The sequence below is a fragment of the Drosophila ficusphila genome, unplaced genomic scaffold (genome assembly GCF_018152265.1).
Source record: "Drosophila ficusphila isolate 14025-0441.05 unplaced genomic scaffold, ASM1815226v1 contig_414, whole genome shotgun sequence".
NCBI lineage: Eukaryota > Metazoa > Arthropoda > Insecta > Diptera > Drosophilidae > Drosophila > Drosophila ficusphila.
The window spans coordinates 22,873,497-22,896,509 of NW_025064328.1; the positions used below are offsets into that span (position 1 = coordinate 22,873,497).

Sequence of the window (23,013 nt, forward strand, 5' to 3'; positions counted from 1 at the left end):
TCAAGAAAGATTGAGATCAATTTGACAAAAGAACAGAGAAAAGCGTTTGACAGACTGAGAAAAATCTTGGCGTCTGAAGACGTATTGCTCTCATATCCAGACTTTAAGAGGCCATTCGATTTAACAACAGATGCGTCAGGCTTCGGTGTAGGGGCGGTACTATCTCAAGATGGCCGCCCAATCACAATGATATCACGTGCCCTACGTGACTGCGAAAAAAATTACGCAACAAACGAGCGAGAGCTCCTCGCCATTGTTTGGGCACTAAAAAACCTCCGGAATTACCTATACGGAGTAAAGGGCTTGTAGATCTTTACTGATCACCAGCCGCTTACCTTTGCCGTCTCGGACGAAAACCCCAACGCAAAGCTAAAACGCTGGAAGGGGATTATTGACGACCATGGCGCGAAACTGGTTTATAAACCGGGAAAAGAAAATTTCGTAGCAGACGCGCTATCTCGACAGAACATAAACGCCCTAGAGGACGTGCAAGAATCAACTGCAGCCACCGTACATAGCGAACAGTCGCTGACCTACACAATCGACACGACAGATAACCCAGTAAACTGTTTCAGAAATCAAATAATAATTGAGGATGGAAACAGTTTTTCGGTAGATACTTTCATATTGTTTAAGAGCAAAGTAAGGCACATAATTAGGACCCCCGACCGGGAAAATCTGCTGAACGCGCTACAAGATGTAGTAAACGCGGAGGTGGTAAATGCAATACATTGTTCCTTACCAACCTTGGCATTTATCCAACACCGGCTGGTCGAGTCGTTCCCTTCCACTTCGTTCAAGTACACGAAAAGCTTCGTGCAGGAAATAACGGACACAACCGAGCAAAGGGAAATCGTTGTGACAGAGCACAACCGGGCTCATAGAGCAGCGAAGGAAAATGTGAAACAAATCCTAAGAGACTACTTTTTCCCAAAAATGCTTCGGTTAGCAACGGAGATAACCTCGAACTGCAAAACTGGTTCAATGGCAAAATACAAACGCCATCCATCTAAACAAGCGGTAGCAGAAACACCTATACCTTCATTTGTGGGAGAAATTTTACACGTTGATATTTTTTCAACAGACGGAACCCTTTTCCTTACATGCGTCGATAAATTCTCGAAATTCGCCACAGTGCAGGCCATCGCATCAAGGGCAATTGTGGACATAACAGCCCCTTTATTACACATAATAAATTTTTTTTCAAAAAACAAAAACCGTATATTGCGATAACGAAAGATCCCTAAACTCCGAAACTATTAAATCAATTCTTCTGAACCACTTCAATATCACCATTTCTAACGCCCCGCCCCTACATAGCACTTCAAATGGCCAAGTAGAAAGGTTTCACAGCACCCTGGCAGAAATAGCTAGATGCCTGAAACTGGAGGGCAAACTAAACGATACTATTGAATTGATCCTTTTGGCAACCAATAAATATAATAATTCCATTCACTCAGTAACTGACAGAAAACCAATAGAAATAGCCCACTCAAAATCCGCAGAATTCGAAAGGGGAATTAGCAGAAAAATTCAACAGGCCCAAGAAAAGTCCCTTGACCATGTAAACAAGGATAGGATTTATAAAGATTATCAGGTCGGCGAAAAGGTTTTCCTGAAGGCAAATAGGCGATTAGGAAACAAGCTCTCACCGCTCTGTTCGGAAGAGGTTATTGAAGCAGACCTGGGGACCACGGTCCTAATTAAGGGAAGGGTGGTCCATAAAACAACCTTCGCTAGACTTCCGATCCTTTTTACACATTTTATATTTTCAATATTTTTAATTTTCTTGGATAGGAAAATACATTTTATTTTGGGCACTAATGACTGCTGGAACGGACGCGACAATAAGACTAAATGACTATACGAACGCGGACTATATCCCGATAGAGGACGGTGACATCGTTGTCTGGGAATCGTACGGATACTTACAGCACGCGACAAACATGACGACCTACGAAGACTTCGCTGACCAGACCGAGACTTTGACAAAGACCTTCAACACATTCGCAAGTTGGTAGCTACCCTAAAAATACACCATAGGGCCGCTAGGAGTATTAATTTAATTGGGACAGCTTTAAAGGTTATTGCAGGCACACCCGACTTTAATGATTGGGAACAAATAAAATTCAACCAAGAACAATTAATGAGAGCCGATAAAGGCCAAACAGAATTAAATATCAAGTTTCAGGAACGATTAAACGAACTCGCGAACGCGATGAATCAAATTCAAAAATTCGAAACAAATAAAGAAACTCATCTTTTAGAAATCATTTTAGCTAAAAATAGAATTGTCATTACAGATTTGGAAAATATCCTAATGGGCTTAACCCTTGCAAAGTTAAATATTGTAAGTCCGGTAATCCTAGATAGCTCCGATATTGGCGAATTTAAAAGAAGACAGCCTGTTAACATTAGTTTAATTGAAATATTAGAAGTATCTAGTATAAGTGTTTTTCAAAATTCCGATATCCTCCATTTTCTTATTAAATTCCATAACCCTAAGCTTGTCTGTAAGAAGATAACGGTCTATCCGGTCCAGCACCACAATAAAATCCTGGACTTCGAAAGTGGAACCCTAGTCGCCGAGTGCCCTGAACGAAACCTCAATATCGGGTACTGCAAGACGACGGTCGCGCTACCTTCTGCAGAGAACTCCAGAACGGCACTTGCGCCCAACAAATAGTTTCCGGAGCTGTTGCGCACTGCTCCACACTCCCAGGCCATCTGGATCCAGTCACTGTGGTGGATCACGGCACTCTCATAGTGAACGATGCCAACATGACCATGACCGACGATCAAGGACGGGACAAAAAAATATCCGGAACCTACCTGGTAACCTATTCCGACAAAGTAAGACTAAACGGAACCTGGTTCATTAATCAGCTAGGAAGTTCGATGAAAAAACCCGCTGTGTCGGCCAAGACCGTGGTCAACATCACGAACCACCAAAACCGACTGAGTCTTCCGTTTCTCCACGACCTGAGTTTGAGGAACTTGCACCACATCGGGACCGTTAGAGAAGAACTGACCTTGGGCTCCTCCTTCAGCTACTCCCTCGCCCTACTCGCCTGCTTCCTACTGTGCTCTACCGTTTGGCTCGGCTACCATCTCCTAAAAACCAGACGTCACGGCGAACCAGGAAATGACGCGGAATTAGCAGGTCACCGGGACGGCGACCATTTAAAAGAGGGAGAAGTTAACACAACCTGTTCCCACGGAGCAAAATTGTCTAGTTGCAGCCCGTATCCGGTGGCCAACACGCGCAGTAAGGGAACTGCCGAATCGACACTCTGGGGTTCATCGCCCGGAGTCCGGCCAGAAACGCGCACGCATCAGGTGACCGTCGCTGGCCAGATACCAAGTGCTGACCCGGCGCTTTAGCGGCAGCGCTGGGAACACTCGCTCAGCGAATGATCGCGAGTGGCCGAATACCAAGCGCTGACCTTGCACTTTGGCGACAGCGCTGCAACCAGGTAAAGGCCTCGAGCTGGGGCCGGATCAGACCTTCGAATTAGTCTTAATTACCCTCTATAATAATAACTCTGTAACCCAATCCAAATCATCCTTACTCTAAAGAGTTTAGGATTAATAAAATTATATTAAACTTGAATCAAACAGACTTTATAACTTATATATACATTCAAAATAGGTAAAAAAAATTTTGATTTTTTCAAAATTGCAACTGGATATAACCCCTTAAGTGAAAAATCAAAAAGACAGAAATGCGCCTACGGATAGCAAAAGAAATTAAAGCTGGTAAAGTGATGTCCATCGGATATTATCTTTATGAACCATCCTCCCTATTATCAGAACGGTGGTTCCCAAATCAGCTTTAACTCTGTTTTCTACGTTTAGTGGGCAAAGCTTGGATCTGTTTGATTTTACGAGAACCATGTACTTCAAATACCATATTTTGCCGACCGGGATTATTTCGTTAGTTTTATGTCCGGAGCGAGGTCAGCACTTGCATAGACAACCTCAATTGGTTTTCTTTGCGTTACAGAGTGAAACGACCTTTTATATTCTATTGATGCATGCAGACTGTAGACTTTTTCAGCATATAGTCCTAATCCTCGGAAAAATATTCACCAACTGCAAAATTGGAACTTTGACATCCTCAATAGTGCGAGAGGGAATAGGCTGCACCAATGAGAGCATGAAAAACTTGTCGACTGTCGTGAGGAATTATTTTCCGACTGTTAAAAATATATCAATATACATATAACCCACACGCATTGGTATTTGGGTCACTTCAAGCTCATGTTTTTTTGAATGTCTATTGTATTTCGCCATCTCGCAAACTCTGCAATTTACGACCACTTTGGTTGCTATTTTGCTCATCTTTGAATTATATTATCTTGCCAGAATCGGCAACTCGCAGTATAACGCATTTACTGCCATGTCTTTGACCCAAACGGAATATGTACCATGTGACTAGAGGAAATTGCTTCTTTTAATACTATCAGATTTTAGAAGCAGTTGGGTTGCCGCTCTCCTCGAGGCACGCTTTTCAGCGCTTAGTCAAATAGTTCGGTTTTATCGGAGACCGCAAACGTGAGAGGCTGATGGTCAGTGTACAGGGTTGCCCATATTCGACGGACCCATGTTTTTTTAAAAAAAATCAAAGAAAAAATAAAAATTTGGCGGTTGGCAATCTTAATCAAACGCGGTATGTCATTAAGCGATCTCGCATCTCTGTCAAAAGTTATGGCGTCGTCAAATGGGTCCGTCGAATATGGGCAACCCTGTAGATGTTGATATCATTTTTTTCAAATAGGAAATGACGTTGACCTCCCTGTCCTTTAGAGCTCTCAAAATCATGGTTATCGGTCTTTTATTTTGCGATAAAACCGCACCTATGCATGTAGAGGAAGCGTCTGTTGTCAGGTCAAAGGGTCTTGAAATCTTGGTAGTTTAGAATTACGTCTTCTAAAAGGAAGGATGCTCCCAAGTCTGTCAAATGCATTGAGTTATTCTTTGATAGATATTTGCTAACTTTACCCGCTTCTCTTTTTAGGATATTAGTCAAAGGTCTTGCTATTTTTGCAAAATCCATGATAAAATACCAATAGTAGCTAGCAAGGCCCAAAAATTACCTTAATGGCGCTCACCTTATCTAAACTCGTTTTTATACCCTCTTTGCAGACAACAAAATCAAGAATCTCAACTCTTTCCTCAAAAATTGCGTTTTTTCTTAACACCCGCATGTAAGCGCTATGCAATTTTTAAAGGCCTTCGCCAACATGAGAAACATGCTCGTCTTTTGTTTTCGAGAAAACGTAAACGGGCCAGGAATAGCCATTTTTATTTCGAATGACATCGTCGATTGCTTTTTGAAAATGCTGGAACCGTTTTTGAGTGCAAAAGGCAATAACCAGAACTCTTACGTTCCACTATTTAACGAAAAAGATGTCTTCTCTCGATTACTTTCAGCAAGATTAATCTGGTGATACCCAGACTTAGGGTCAAAGGTTGTGAAATAGCTTCCCTTTCCCAGATTTGAAAGATCATTGAAATATTAAATATTTAATTTCCTAAAATCAACCAGTCTTTTATAAGGCGACCCCGATGCATTAGTACCCTTCTTTCCCACAACCCATATAGGGTTATTATAGGGGGAACTTGATGGTCGGATAATACCGTTTTTGAGCAGATCTTTATTATATTATTATAATCACAACGTACAATCACGCGATTGACAAGTGCGCTTCCGGAATCATCGCCGCCCATAAAGTAGATTTGTAAGAATTTATGTGGTTCGTTTGGCATTGGCAGCAGTGAGCCCATTTTATGATAAACTTGGCCTCTGATTTTGAATGTAGAATTGTAATTTTTACCATTTGCATTAGTATTTCGAACTATTTCTGTTGCTCCGAACGATGTCATTTGAAAGCATGAATTAAATGTTCGAATTGATTGTCCGAAAATTAAGCCGTTCAATGGTTCAGTTGTGTTTCAATTTCTGGTAGTTGCACTTTTCCTCCCGCGCAACACATCCCAGCTGGCTCATTTTTGAATTTCAGAGCATGACAATGCGGACATTCCTTGTCCATAGCACCAATTACCACTTTTGAGTGAGCATAATACTCAATATCGGGCTCATACTGGAATCCTAGACGCAGGAATGAATCAGATATATATGCTCGATGTACCTGTTGTCGTTGTTGGTCATTTGTTCTGCGTCTATTGACTGTGAAACTGCGTTTTTGTCGGTGTTCTAATTTTCTGACTTCATTGCATTCTGCTCGTGTTTCTTCAAGGCTCTTCTTGATGCAATTGCGCTATTCTGACACGTACATCAGTATTTTGTTGCTCGATTTGTTCTTCGATTCTTTCGGATCTTCTATTTCGCTTGTTTCGAGATCTACTTGTATTACGGCTCAAATCACCCCCTTTGCGTTTTCTTGGCATTGCTCACTGTACAAAACACTCATAAATAGAATTAATGGTTGTCCTTGTTCTAATCTTCTGACTTCATTGCGTTCAGCTCGTGTATCTTCTGGCTCTTCTCTGACTTCATTGCGTTCAGCTCGTGTATCTTCTAGCTCTTCTCTGACGTCATTGCGTTCAGTTTGTGTATCTTCTGGCTCTTCTTGATGCAATTGCGCTATTCTTTCGGATCTTCTATTTCGCATGTCTCGAGATCTACTTGTATCATGGCTCAAATCTCCCCCTTTGCGTTTTCTTGGCATTACTCACTGGACAAAACACTCATAAATAGAATTAATGATTTTACTTAATGATGAATGATTTTTGCCGCAGTTTAAATTGATTTAAAATGCTATGGTAGCGTGTGCTGGTCAGTATGATGAGGTAGTAACTCACTTTATATGCGATTTTTGGTATGTCGAACAGGATTTTAGAGGATGAAAAATAGATGTTGGTTGATTCTCAGACCTATGCAATACGCTCACAAAATTTCATGAGAATCGGTATAGCCGTTTCGGAGAAGTATGGTAACAAAAACTGTGACACGAGAATTTTATATATTAGATATATGTTGTATTAAAAAGTCGCATAAATGATTAGTGTCGAAAAATCTATATAAAATTAACGGAAACTAAGACAATCATAATTTTTGGACTATAGTTTTTTAGTTACTCTCGAAATTCGAGACGATAGTTCATATGACAGCTAAATGATATAGTTGTCAAATTTTTATTTATTATTTTATTACTATCTTTGGACGTTCATCGTGGGGGTGGTGTGCTCTGGATGCCGAGTTCTTAATTTTCAAGTATTTGCATAAGTCTTGTATCACTTAAATTTTATACCCTTGCAGAGCAAAAGGGTATTATAATTTCAGTCAGAAGTTTGCAACGCAGTGAAGGAGACACCTCAGACCCCATAAAAGGTGTTTAGTTATTGCACGCAGTATATAAGTATAATTTGCATAAGTCTTGTATCACTTAAATTTTATACCCTTGCAGAGCAAAAGGGTATTATAATTTCAGTCAGAAGTTTGCAACGCAGTGAAGGAGACACCTCAGACCCCATAAAAGGTGTTTAGTTATTGCACGCAGTATATAAGTCGGAGCGAGCCGGATCGGACGACTATATCGGATATTTTTTATCAGATCGACTTGAATTCTTCAAGATAGCTGAAAAATTAGAAGCGTTTTTCTAATTATTAAAAACCGAAACTTGGGTGGCTAATTAATAAATTTATTGGCAAAACGACAACGAAACGAAAAATAATGCGTGCGCTCGATCGAACTCAATTTCAACGAATGATCTATTCTCCACAATCATACTTAAGCCTAGCTTACCGAAGGTTGGCGAAGACGGAGCGAACTCGCAGAGAGCGAACAAAAGCTTTATTGCGCTCCCGCCTTCGCCCTAAACTAACTTACAGTAAACTTCAAATTCAACGATACTTATTCTAACAATTCAAAAAATAAAAAAAACGAAAAACTGGCTTCAGCCAACACCGGCCCCGTTGAAGGCCCGTCCGGCTTCAACATATTGGAAGCGGCGCCAATTTATGGATGGCCCGCTTAAAATTCCTCCTCCGCTGGTCCTCACTTCGACGACCCTGACCATTCCGTCCTCTCCTGCGTGAGTGGCGATGATCCTCCCTATCAGCCATTGTTGAGGCGGCAGGTTGTCCTCGGCGACGACGACCAGTTGTCCTTCCTGGATGTTGGGCTGCTCCTGGTGCCACTTGCCCCGAATTTGCAGGCCCAGCACATAATCCAGGGACCATCGCCGCCAGAACATTTGCCTGGCTGACGAGACAAGTTGCCATCGCCGCAAGCAACTGAGACCCGCCTGGTCCGGGGTCCGGAGTGCTGGGATGGGGAATAGCGGCCCGCCTGTCAGCAGGTGCCCTGGTGTTAGCGCTTCTCCGTCGCTGGGATCGTTGGATAGCGCGCCTAGCGGCCGGGAGTTCATCGCCGCCTCGATCCCGACGAGCACCGTCTCCAGCTCTTCTGCGGTTAGGAGCGCGCTGCCCACCGCTCGTAGGAGTAGGTGCTTTGCAGTTTTCACACCTGCCTCCCAAAGCCCGCCCATGTGCGGAGCCCGAGGCGGTGTGAATGCAAACTCGCATCCGCTTCTTGACGCGAATTCTCGAATGGCGTCTGCCTCCTTCTCTATGCGCTCCCGAAGACCCTGGAAGTGGCGACTCGCTCCGACGAAGTTCGTCGCGTTGTCGCAGTGGACTGTGCGAGGGCATCCTCGGCGCCCAACGAACCTTTGGAAAGCCAATAAGAAGGAGTTAGTGGTTAAGTCTGACACAATTTCTAAATGAACCGCTTTGGACGCAAAACACACAAAAAGCGCTATGTAGGACTTATACGGAGGCCTTCCACGAATTTTCAATGTCGTATAGACGGGGCCACAAAAATCAACGCCACAGATACTAAATGGGCGGAGAGCACGGAGACGATCTGCAGGTAAATTTCCCATAATTTGCGTCATTAGTCGAGGCTTGCATTTAAAGCAGCGAATACATGATCGAACTATTTGACTGCAGACCTCCTGAGCGTTTACGATCCAAATACGCTGTCGAAGGAGACTCACAAGTGCTCGTGGCCCGACATGAAAATTGGTTAGATGCAAATGCCGGACATAGCTCTGCACAAATTGGGAGCATTTTGTCAACAGCAGGGGAAACTTGGCATCGTACGTTATAGGAGCATTTGCTAATCGCCCCCCAACTCGCAACAACGAAAAATTACACCAAGTGCCTGAGTCTTCATGAATGAATGGGTTCAATCGTTGAAGACTTGGGCCAACTCTGGAGTTCTTCCGAACTTTTTCAAGAACTTCGTGATACTCGTGTTTCTGGATGGTCTCGACAATTTTTAAGAAGGCTTCGTTGTACTCATTCGGAGACAGAGTTTTTTCAAAAACTATACTCTTGTCTCTGCATTTCCTTATAAAGCGGAACATGTAACCGAACACTCTAAGCAGCTTAAGGTGTGACGAAAATCCCTCGATGACATCTACCAGTTCCGACTTCCGTACCGCGGCGGCCATCGTTACCACAGTCTTCCTTGATTCTTCAATTAGGACCTTTTCATCAAGAACGAAATGTGAATTTTTGGGCCAGGTCTCTTCTCCATTCTTCAAAAAGGATGGTCCCGTAAACCAGATTGAATCGCTAATTTCCTCTATGTCACAACCTCTTGATACAATATCTGCTGGGTTCTCGTTAGTTGGGACATGCCGCCACGTAGCTTCTCCTGACCACTCCTGAATCTCCGCTACCCTATTCGAGACGAATATCGACAAAGAAGACGGATGGGATCGAATCCAATGCAACGTAACTTCCGAGTCTGACCAATAGACTATCCGTTCGATAGGGACCTTTAATAGGGGTTTGATTCTGTGACAGAGATCTGCGAGAAGGTGAGCGGCACATAACTCAAGCCTTGGGAGCGATTTAGTCTTGAGCGGCGCTACTTTAGATTTTGAAGTCAGTAATGACAGTTTAATACCTTCTGCAGTTTTGCTACGAATATAGACGCAAGCTCCATAAGCTCTCATGGATGCGTCGGCAAAGGCATGCAATTGAACCGGTGACATCGGATCGGTGTGCACATACCGCGGAATTGATATCTCTTCCAAACGAGACAATGTATTTTTCAATTTATTCCACGCAGTTTCCAAATGCACAGGAATCGACTCATCCCAATCCAACTTGTTCAGCCAGAGTTCCTGCAATAGGATTTTTCCTCTGATTACGATAGGACTAAGCAAGCCGAGGGGGTCGAACAGCTTCGATGTCACCGATAGTATGTTCCGCTTTGTCGCTCTGAGACCCATGACGGAATTGTCAATTTCAAACTTGAAAGAATCTTCGTTAGGCAACCACGATATGCCTAACGCCTTCGTCGACTCTGAATCCGAGATCGGTATGGATTTAACTGTGCTCTCAGATGCGGTGACCTCAGGTGAGTTCGAAAACCACTTTGTCAATTCAAACCCGGCGGTTTGAAGAACCTGAGACACTTCAGACCTAATAGATCTGAGCTCCTCGACGCATGCAGCACCAGTTAGCATATCATCGACGTAAAAGTCGGATCCAATCACTTCAGCAGCTCTAGGGAATGAAAGTTTGGCAGATTCACTCAACCTTTTTAAACACCGAATCGCTAGATATGGAGCTGGACCAGTTCCATATGTTACGGTGTTGAGCTGGTATAATCTCAAGGATTCTGAGGGGTCTCTTCTCCACACTATGAGTTGAAATGGCCTATCCGCTTCATTTACCATTACTTGGCGATACATTTTTTTTAACATCGGCTGTCAGAGCAAACCTGTGCAGCCGGAAGCGGAGCAGTGTGGAGTATAACTCATCTTGGATAGTTGGGCCTACCATCAAGATATCATTTAGGGACACCTGAGATGACGTTTTGCAAGAGGCGTCAAACACGACACGCAACTTAGTAGACGTACTCTGGGGCCTAAGGACACACTGATGCGGAATAACATAATGTGGAGTCAAAGGAACTCTATTGTCTGTAGGAGACATATGACCTAACGCGAGGTATTCTTCCATGAATTCGAGATACATTTTCTTTAATTCAGGATCTCGCGACAACCTTCTTTCGAGCGACAGAAATCTCCTTTTTGCAACCTCGAATGAGTTGCCCAATCCAGTGGGATCAGATTTAAACGGCAATCTAACTTCAAACCGACCTGATGGCAAAACCTGAGTGGTCTTTCTATAGTGTTCTTCACACAACTTATGCTCAGGTGATAGAATTTTCTTTATAGATGGCATTTCTTCCAGTGACCAAAACTTTTGTAGTGTGCTATCAATCGATACTAATAGCTCTTCACTACAACTGAAACTATTCACAACATCTCTTGGGGCAGACGCCTTGTATCTGCCTGAAACAACCCATCCAAGTAGGGTCTTTTGAAGAGTTGGATAGTCAGGACCTTGCTTAATTTGACCAACAGCTAAAAGCTCGAAAAATGATTCTGCTCCTATCAACATATCTATTCTTTGTGGCTTGTAGAAATAGGGGTCTGCTAATGGTACGTTCTTTGGAATTTTCCAGTCACTGATATTCACAGACTGGTCCGGATGATATCCGGATATCGATTTCAAAATCCAAAAATCGAACGAAAATTCACTACCATTTATTCGCGACTTCACCACTGTGTGTACCTTTTTCTTAACTTGAGAATTGGATTCGCCAATACCAAGTAAGTTGATACACGATTCCTCTTTACGGATCTGTAAGCGGCGAGCAAGGTCTTCTGTAACGAAATTGGCTTGAGACCCAGAGTCAAGAAGGGCTCGAGCCAAAATGTATTCACCGCTTTTCGTGCGGACACTTACGATCGACGTGGCCAAAATCACCCTGTCCAACGATGTCGCATGCATAACATGTGACGTGGAAGGCTGATCCTGACTTTTAGAGGGAGACAGACTCTCTTGGGGTGGTGGCAACGCTAAACTATTCTCGGAGACGGTATACCTGTGCAGTAAAACGTGATGCGAGCGACCACAAACTCGACATTTACTACTCTTGCATTTGGAAACCGTATGACCCTTTCGCAGACAATTTATGCACAAAGACGCAGATTTAACAAAATCGAACCTTTGCATTACTGACAGCCGACCAAACGGACTGCAGTTCGCTAGGACATGGTCTCCAGCATTGCAATAGCTACAACTTTGCACGGACTTAGTGTTGGTCGAAGAACACGAAAACGAGCTTCGATTATGTTTGCTCGGAATTAATTTATCTTGCTTTGGTTTTGATGTTTCCTCAGCAGATAAATGCTGATATCGGCGATTCAACATCTTCTCACAATCGGACCAAAGCGGCAAAGTTTCATAATCGAGCTGTTCTTCCCATTTTTGTTTAGTCACTGGGTCTACTCTGTTCAAGACGAGATAAATCAACATTGCATTGGATATTTTTGTATCATCTCCTATCGATAACAACGATCCATAAATTGATGAAACGGTATCGATAAGGCTTCTTAAGGAAGACGCTGATTGGTGCGTAATTTTTGGAAGAGTGAACAATGTTGAGATATTATTCATAAAAATCAAGCATTCGTTATCGTAGACTTTTTTTAAGGCTGGCCATAGCCTTCTCATAATTGCTCGCGGTGACTTGATAAGCCTTAATAGTCCCTAAGGCTTCACCGGAGAGACACGAAATTAGGTGGTTAAATTTCTCGATAACTGGAATGCTGTCGTCTTGATGAACGAGAGTTTCAAAAAGGCTGATGAAATTTTTAAACTCCGAATATTTGCCGCTGAACTTTGGCAAGGCCAAATTCGGAAGTCGAGCTCGAGTTGGGGCTACAGAAGCTGATCCGGAAATTTTTGGATCGCTTGCTGTCTTCAAGGCCGACAAAAGCGACATTAATTTTGCCTTGGTAACAATTGATAGCTCCTCCAATTCATCTCTAAATTCATCGCCATCATCTATATCTTCTATCTCTTCTTGCAATAGATTTGCCTTATTAATTGCAGCGTTTAACGTATCTAATCTACATTTTAATTCTTCTTCTTTAATCGCGATCGCGCCAGAATCGAGTCGATCACTTAATCGGCGAATGCTTTTTACTCGATTTTGTAACTTGGCTTTCAAGTCTTCAAGCAGGTTACTTTTTGGCTTTTCTTGGCTCATTTTTGAATTAAATTATCAAAAACCAAATTTATTAAAGTAAATTATTAAAGGACCAAGTGTGAAAAATTTAAATGAAATTAATTTTCGAATTAAACCACAAAAAAAATAATAATTTATAAAATATTAAATTTGTTCGAAAAAAAATTATTAAATAATTATTATTATTAAATAATTATTTAGAGGCGAGAAACAACGAAAATAATTTTTAAATTGAATATCGAGACACGAAGTATCAAAATTAATAGTGGGTGCAAACGACGGCGAAAAACAATATACCCAACCGAATGCGGGGTAGCGCGTCACTTGACGGTCCGTTAACCTGTAGCGCGCCCAAATGACAAGAACCCAACAACAACAACAACGCTGCTAGCGGCGACCAAGCGAAAGCGAAAACGAAAAAAGTTTACCGCTGCAGCTGCTTGTATATAAGGGCTTATTTATTTGTGTATAACGGCTCAGATTAACTTCCCAACTATTAACTTGCGAGGTTTTAACGATAATTAAAAACAAGGGGGGCGACAGTGATTGCAATAATTTAACACAATTTAACAAAAGTTGCATCCAAATTGGTTCAAATAGTATATATCAATTTAGCACTTGTAAATATATTAGGTATTTATATATATATAATGGCTGTAATATTTGCTACTCTTTGAAATTATTAAAATTGTTTAAATTTTATTTTGCATGCAATCTAGCTCTACTATTTTGTACATATGTGCCAAGAATTGAAAGCGAGGTGCAATTTTTCAGCACTAGACAATTAACAAATATTTCTAGTTTTTTGTCAAAACTCAGCTTTCAATTTTTTGCACAAATACCTTTGGTTCTTCGTTTGGATCTTTCAATCCTGCTGCCACTTTCCTTTTGCAACTTGAACAATCGCAGGGCATCCCTCGTCGGTGGCAGAAACGTCGAATTAGGGTATTAAATTTCGCGACCGGCACGAGTGAATTTGTTGTTGTTTTTTAATAATTAAAAACACCACACGTCGCGGGCAACTTGTATGTACTTCACAAGAACTTTATATTTTTGTGCAATTTTTATAGCAAAAAAACCACAAGAAAAAAAATCACTTGCAATTGTTTGTTATTTGTGTCACTGTCACTTTAAAAAAAAATTGTTGCCTTTTATTTAATTAATTAGTCCACCCGGGGGCGCCATGAAAAATTAGAAGCGTTTTTCTAATTATTAAAAACCGAAACTTGGGTGGCTAATTAATAAATTTATTGGCAAAACGACAACGAAACGAAAAATAATGCGTGCGCTCGATCGAACTCAATTTCAACGAATGATCTATTCTCCACAATCATACTTAAGCCTAGCTTACCGAAGGTTGGCGAAGACGGAGCGAACTCGCAGAGAGCGAACAAAAGCTTTATTGCGCTCCCGCCTTCGCCCTAAACTAACTTACAGTAAACTTCAAATTCAACGATACTTATTCTAACAATTCAAAAAATAAAAAAAACGAAAAACTGGCTTCAGCCAACAATAGCGTTTTCTAACTACTATTGAATTTCGGATTAAATTTAATCAAAATCGGATAACTCTATCATATAGCTGCCATAGGAGAGTTCGAAAAATATATATAGAATTAATGGAAATACATTTATAACATCGTTGTTTTTTATCCCACGAGCATGATTTTTTAAAATATCAAGTTTTTTAACAACCCTTATATTGAGAAAAAAGTTTCATAAAAATCGGACATTAATATATTATAGCTGCCATAGGAAAGATCGAAAAATCTATATAGAAATAACGGAAATAAAATTATAACATCGTTGGTTTTTATTAGATAAGCATGGTTTTTGGAATATAAAGTTTTCTAACGACTCTTGAATTACGAATTAAATTTGATCAAAACCGGACAACTATATCATATAGCTCCTGTTCAATCATTTCATTTTATATTTTGAAGTTTTACTAATTAGATATATATGTAATTATAGTTAACTTAGGTACTCTTATATTAAGCTCGATCTGAATTACCTGAAGTACTACTCTTAAGCTAATATTACGCTCTTTAACTCTCACTTGAATCTCTCTTGCATATTGAAATTCGCTCATTCTCCAATTATCTTGTTGTTATCTATGATTTGCATGCTTACATATACACGCGCAATTATGCCTGCGCTTAGCTTAAGAACAAATATTGGAAATTATAACGATCACTTGAGAAAAGAACTGAAACGAAGCACACGCATTTATAATTATACTGTCTGTCCCGTCCGCTTACGCAAGTTGGCCTTCAATTATATTATTGATATTTTTGCTCTGAAGTTGCTTGTGGCACAGGGCCACGTTAGCAGTAGACCCCCTTTTGGATCTACAGCTCCCATATGATCTATAGTCGAAAATATGGAAAATGAATAGAAAAATCGTCTTAGCTTCGATGTTGTTTAACCTTTATGCATTTTGTTCGACATATTTGATGACTGCAAGGGTATATAAGCTTCGGCTTGCCGAAGCTAGCTTCCTTTCTTGTTTAAAGTGATTTTCTCGTTGCTTGTTCAAAATAAGGTTGCCCTGGTTGATTCCAGTAACCGTCGTCCATAGGTCAAAAGTGAGGTTGCCGCCCTGGCAATTCTCATGATTCTACTCTTGATCAATCATCATTGTTCGTAGTCCGGTACAGTTTAATTTTATACCAAGCAAAATGCAAGCCGACGCAAGCTTTTAATATGACCCCGCACAGTTTCAAAAAAAACTACCGATATAAAAATTTTTCGATTTGACCCGACTCCAACTCATAAAACTTTTCGTCCAGTATAGAAAAACGATAAGCAAACAACAAGAGCAAACAATATCCTACGGCTTATCAACTATTATGTTATAATATTTTTTTACGTGTATAGTTCGGCTAGCTCTGCCATATTGTAATGCCGGTCTATTTGCTGTTCGTCTACAACTCTGAAGCTCATTGCTTGCTTGGTGACGGATCGGGAGTAAACCTTTTCCTCCATAGTGCCCTGTAGAAAATATAAGAGTTTATAACATACAGGATTTTCTATTTTTGACCATACCATTGCAATCAGGCGATAAATGTAACAGTTTTTCTTCTGACCCAATCGAAATACTCGAAAAATATTTTGCTGATCATTTGAAGGGTTCCAGGAGGTATCCAGAATAATTACCCTGTTCGCGCCTATTAAATTTATGCCTTGTCCGCCGGCTCTGGATGATATTAAAAAAACCCTCGCCCGTTTGTTTGCTTCGCTATTAAACCTTTTTATCATTTCATGACGAATATTTTTAGGAGTTTTTCCATCCAATCTATAGTAGTCTTGGCCATTAATCCACTTACTAGGAAGATTCTGATTTGCTGTTGTATCTGAAAACAATAAAAAATGTTTTAAAATGAGGGAATTTTTTATTATATTTTTATACCCTTGCAGAGGGTATTATAATTTCAGTCAGAAGTTTTCAAGACAATGAAGGAGACATCTCAGAATCCATAAAGTAAAATCAAGATATGATACGAACATGACGTGTATTATTATACCCGTGTATTATACCTCTGTCCGTCTGTCTGTCTGTCCGTGTGTCCGTCTGTCCGTCTGTCCGTCTGTCTGTCTGTCCGTCTGCCCATCTGTCCGTCTGTCCTCCTGTCGGTTTCTATGTAAACTATTCCCTCAGTTTTAAAGTGTAGTGATACAATCAGGGTCTTGTTTCTTCAGTGGTCGCAGCAAAAGTGATCTTTATTTTATCATCTCTGTTAATGCTTAGCCTATTTCACACTCTCGTATGTGCAAGAGAGAGACGTACATACTTATAGATGGGTTTACATGGTGATTCCTAAAGGAGTAAGGGGGACATAAAGGATGACTTAACTTAAGGGATACACAATAATGTTAACTGCTTATCAAGCAGTGCTTAATAATAGGTATATGTAAATATGGCTGCTTGCTACAATTCGGCCGTCCTGACCGGAGAGCTCCTGATCTCTTATCTATTTACAGTGTTTATCCATGGACGCATATTTGCTACTGCCCAGACTCCTTTATAAGGAAGTCTAGACTTCAACATCCTCCAAGACATACCTATCATTACGCAGTACTTTAGTCACTCTATAAGGACCTTTAAACTTTGGAATTAGCTTCTTAGACACGCCTATGTGAGAGTCGAAATTCTTTATCATAACTAAATCGTCGATTTCATGTTTAAGAGGATCTTTTCTTTTGGAGTCTGTCCGTACCTTATTATATTTTTGCAACTTTTCAATACTTTTACCAGCCTTTTCTCTAATTTTTTCTAAATCTCTACTTTCATTTTTATTTAACTCTTTTAAACTCTCTTTTAAACTATCTATAACCTTACCCTTTTGAGACACTCCGAACAAGACCTGGCTTGGATGTTGATTGATTGACCTTTGCATTGTATTATTAAGGGTGTACTCAACTGTGTCCCAGTGCAATCCTTTGTCTGGTTCAGTCAGTTTCGCAATCATTTGGCCTGCTTCGATTTACCCGCTCTACTTGACCATTAGCCTGTGGGGACCCGGTAGCTATTTTTATATGTTTAACATCATTTTCCTCTAGAAAGTCTTGAAATTCTTTGGATGTAAAACATGTTCCTCGATCTGATATCACACATCTTGGCCTACTATAGGATCGAAAATAGTCTTTTAATGCTAATATTGCTTCTCTGGATTTTGTAGTTTTTGCAGGATAAAGTCTGACGAACTTTGTAAACGCGTCTATAATGACTGTTTGTTGGACCTACTCTTATCTAGAGGACCATAGTGGTCAATGTGTATAACGTCAAAAGGGATTGTTACCTTTGGAATGTTGTGCAGAAAACCATCTTCTTTTCCAGACTTTTCTGAATAATTTTAAGCAATTACTAATGTGTTGCTTGCATTTTCCTTTAACTTTGGGAAACCAGTAACTTTTTGAAATAATTTCTACCATCTTGTCTATACCAACGTGTCCTAACTGATTATGATAATTAAATAGCACGTGACTTTCCATTTCGTTTGGCACATAAAATAAAAGAGAGTCCTTATCTTTCTTTCGGTAGACTATTCCATTCCGCATTTCATAATCCTTGAGTTCTGTCTGTTGTAACTTTTCCAAAATGCTTTTGATTTTAATGTCTCTGCTTTGGCAAATAATCAGGTTCTCCTCAAATGAATTCGAATCGATGCTCTAAACTGTACTCGAAATCCTGAAGGAATAGTGCCCACCTTGCAATTCTTGGGCTAAGTTCTTTCTTATTTAGTGCAAGGGTGAAAGCACTACAGTCTGTGACTATTTTAAATTCTATTCCTTGAAGATAAATCCTAAAGCGTTGTAAGGAGTAAACCACAGCGAGCGTTTCAAGTTCGAAACTATGGTATTTCGCTTCTACATCGGTCGTGCGTTTAGAGAAATAGAATACCGGATGAAACTTGTTATCTTTCTTTCTTTGCATTAGAGTCGAACCGAATCCTAGGGCGCTAGCGTCACAGTGAAGTTCTGTAGGGTCTGTTGGATTATACAAAGCTAAAATAGGGGATTCTAACGGCATTCTAAGCTTTTCAAATTGTCCAATCGGAGTTGTAAAGGCGGTAAACTTAATTGAATCCTCGTGCATATGTACATGAAAGATTCCATTTTTAAGATCTTACTTGGTAAAAATTACTTTTTCGGAAAGTTTTTCAATAAGATCGTCTATTAAAGGGGTGGGGTAATTGTCTTTAAGCATGTTCTTGTTAAGGGTTCGATAATCTACGCACATTCTTAATTCTCCAGACTTTTTCTTAACTAGCACTATAGGTGAAGCATATTCCGACTCACTGACACGAATGATACCGTTTTTAATATATTCATCTAACAAATTCTGAACCTGACCTTTTTTTTGCGTATGACAAACGTCTTGGAGGGTAATTAAATGGTTTCGTATTTTCAAAATTCAGCTTCATTTTCCATTTAACTAAAGGGATATCCGGACGTTTTGCTTTCTTATAAAATTTGTCAAAAATGTCAATCAGTTTTTTTCTGAACTTGAGATCACTCCTATCACTTATGTTTAATTGACTACATTCGGCTAGATCGGGATATTCAATCGACAATATTTCTGACTCGCTCTTTTGACATCCTAATTTCTCAAACTCATTTGTGTCAACTAATCTTTCATCTTCAATTCTATTCATAGTCCGATAATTTTCAACATTGCAATCTGTTTTTACATTTCCATTAGTCCAGCAAACATTTCCAACACAGTCATAATTATCACAATCATTTTCAATACTGTCATCATAATCACTTTTCATAAACCTTTCGTTCGTTGTAAACCTCTAAACCTCTATCATGTTCGCGATCATTCTTAATACTATCTCTTTTAGTTTTACTATCATTTGAGCAATCAATACTTAACTTTTTATTATTTGACCGATCCATTTTTGATTTACTATAATTTGCACGATCATTTTCCGAATGTCTATCATTTGAGCGATCAATTTTAAACTTCCTATCATTTGAGCGATCATTTTCCCTAACAATCTTAAATTTACATACGTTCATAAAATCTCTTCCCAACACAGCATTATATGCCATCGATTTGTTCGCCACAATTAGTAATTCAAAATTTAATTTTTCATTATTCATCAAAACAAAACATGATATTTTTCCTCGTACATCTAAAGGACTGTTATTTAAGCCAAAGTAATTTCTATCAATATTTCCATTAATATTTATATTTTTTCTCTTCAACAAGCTTTCGACGCAAGATATTTTGATAAAACTAATTGGACTCCCAGAATCGATCAGGCATTCTACAAGCAAGCATTGATTAGGCTGTGAACTAGAGTAAATTTTAAATGATCTTACATATTCGTTGCTTTTTGGGTTTTTCTTCTCGGTACATTGGGACACCAGGTGCTCCAGACTTCCACAGGCGTAGCAAGCACCGAATTCGCGCTTAGGTTTGCGGCAGTCGGCCGCGAAGTGTCCAACGGAGTTACAGTTGAAGCATCTTTTGTTAAACATCTGACCAGGTCCATTTTCAGCAGCTACTTTGGGGCGTCCAGGCCCAAACGATGGTGGTTTTCGCAAAACGACTTTGGCAAATGCCTGCAACAGTTGCGAAGAGGAGTTGAAGCAGTGCATGTGTGCCTGTTGTCGCAAGAGTATCCGGAATTCCTTCAATGATGTTGTCGATCAGTTCTTCGTCGTCCATCCGAATGTGAGAAGATAGCCGTGTTTTGTCATTGAAGCATGTCGAAAAATCTTCAGTGTATATCCACTTGCGCTCTTGGAACTTACGGCGAGACATTGTCTTACTTTCTTTGCAATGAAAAACGTTTGCAAGCTGAGTTAGAAGCTCCGGAGCTGGCAAGGTCAGCAGATTCTCCTCAGAGTGCAACCAAACCTGGGCACGATCCTTCAACTTTGACATCACTAGCATCCGGATTACGTTGTCGCTGAGCTTATAAATTTTAGTTATAGCGTTGAGCTGTGCAATCCATGTGTTGACTGGCATGTTGCTGCTATCCGCGCCGTCAAAGATTGGAAGCATTTCCTTGCCCATAGCTAGCAAAGAGTTGTTGTTCGAAAGCGTCGTATTTTCCATGACGTTTCCGAAATCCGATGTGGCAACATTGTCTTTTTTTGATGAGGCAACGTTGTCCTTTGGTATTTCGTTGTCCGAAGCGGCGGTCACACTATTTAATGGCTGACGCCGCGACACTTCCAACTTCAGCAACTCGTTTTCCAATTGGAGCAATTCCAACTGACGCTTCAGCGACTCCAATTCTGACGAAATTTCTGGAACATCCACGTGGTTCTGAGAAGTGCTGATATTTTGGGCAATCAGCGACGATTCCGTCGTCTGTACCTAATTCCTCGGATCCAGCTTCAGTTTCGGAGTTCTCTTTGGGGTCTAATTTTGGGCATACTCCACGGGCTTCGGGGGGCACGCCATTAAGACGCGCGGCGAGCGTTCCCTTATTGCCGCTCCTCTCCATACCAAGCTCTTCAAGCCAATTCCGTGGCTCAGCTGCTGTGTAGTCGTCTGCGCCAATATTTTCCATTTTTCTACGTACTTTTACTTTTGAAATAAACTTTTTAAACTCGTAGGCAGAGCTTTAGGTGCGAGAAAAAGAAATTTTCGCACTAATCCCTGTAATATGCTCACATATCGGGTACCCACTGTACCCTTTATATATTAAATAAATACAAAGTAGCAGTTCCCTAAAAACCAAATGTTGCCAGCATTTCAAGTGCGGAGTTTGTTAACCCACACAAGAATGCAATGGGCAGCCAAAGTGCTGAGTCGGCATGTCTGGCATGCGCGACCGAATTATGATATGCCAGCGTATTACACTCTCTCACTCAACGGCTTGCGCAACTTCTGTTGGGCAGCCTGATATGTATATGAGCGCGGACTGCTCCGCTGCCGGCGTCACCGACGGCGTAGCTGCGCAGTCCCGAGTTTGACGAATGCTAACTCAAAATAAGAGAGCATTGAAGATATACGGCTGAGACCAGAAGGTCAGGCCTAATTTTGTTAAGTTAATAAAGACCTAATTTTGTTTAATCAATAAATCCGCAAACTATAAATGGCTTTATTTACTTGGGAATAAATCTGCATTTTTACATGGCGACCGTGACATAGAAATTGCAATCTTCGCATTGAAAGTAAAAGACAAAAGACAAAAAGTGATGTGAATTCTTTTAAAAACATATAAAAGCTGCAAATCCAAAACAGCTAACAAACAATATTCAATACAAAGGAAAAATTAAAACAAAAAATCAGCCTGTGCGATGACCAGCACCGGCGCCGCCCGAGTCCAAAGGGCCGAACAACACACAAAAATATACATAAAAAAAATATGTACATACAAAAATTAAAATCATCAGTGAAATGACCAACAAAAACCCAGGAGGAATAAACAAGAAGCAGAACGAGAAAATGTGTGGAAGGAATGACAAATCCTTCTACGCCAACGTAGGAAAGTAAAGTGTGGTAGGCAAACCGCCGACTACACCAACGCAGGAACATTGTTAGAAACAAAAAAGTGTGGAAGGAATGACAAATCCTTCTACGCCAACGTAGGAACGTATGAGTACGGAAGGCAATCCGCCCTCTGCACCCTCGTGGGAGACACCTGCACCTGTTGTGCAAAGGGACGCGCCAACTCTAGAAGAGGCCCTCGAGTTGTGTCCCAACGATGGACCACGCCCCCTCACAATAGCTGAGTACAGGGCACGCCAACAGAAGTCAACACAGGGAAACAGGACCCGAGGCGGCAAGAAAACTTCGCTCTGATGCGAAGAAACGCAACAAAGGCAATGGCAAAGCCTGAGTTGCCTTTAGTTTAAGTAAAATAAAACCACAGCGGGCTGCGCGAAAGTGCTAGCTGTAAAACTTCTAAACACTAACCACTGTTAGGCTATATACTAACAACATATAACTGATATTGATTTATATAGAGCAAAATATTGTAAATCAGTTGTATGAAAACTAACACAAAAAATTTTTTCTCACTCTGAATATCGAAGCGAAATTTATGCGATGTCAGCAGATATTTGTTCTACATTTTATTACATTTATTTGATTAATTAAACTTGAATTCCTAAATTCTTGTTATAAATACAAAATTTCTTTTGTTGACTTTATTTTGATCAGTTTTTTTTTATGGCCCCTTAAATCAAATAGAAAGCTAGATCGGGATATCAAGAAAAGTAATACTTACATATATACAATTGAATGAATGAATAACAATAAAATAAATAAATTCTCAACAGAAAATGTTAGTAATACCTACAAATTAGTAGTATATCCACCCAAAATGGGAGTTGTAGATGTTAAGTCAGTGGACTCCACTGCTAACGTTATTAACAAAGTAGAATCTAACAACATTGATCTATATTGGGTGCATATACTGTTAATAATAATAGTTGTCATAATGTGCGCA

The 23,013-nt window shown here is 40.3% G+C and overlaps 1 protein-coding gene across 2 annotated transcripts in view; it reads right to left on the bottom strand.

Annotated features, from left to right (window-relative positions):
- Window positions 1-23,013, bottom strand: part of LOC108101655 (transcriptional regulator ATRX homolog) — a 467,254-nt gene that overhangs the window by 123,891 nt on the left and 320,350 nt on the right. For both annotated transcript variants that reach the window (XR_006245477.1, XM_043208182.1), the window contains 2 exons: window positions 16,139-16,446; window positions 15,963-16,084 (listed from right to left, as the gene is read on the bottom strand). Coding sequence is in view for 1 of the 2 variants with exons in the window: in XM_043208182.1 (XP_043064117.1) it covers window positions 15,963-16,084; window positions 16,139-16,446 (430 nt within the window). In the remaining variant the exon portion in view is untranslated. The remainder of the gene's footprint in view (window positions 1-15,962; window positions 16,085-16,138; window positions 16,447-23,013) is intronic.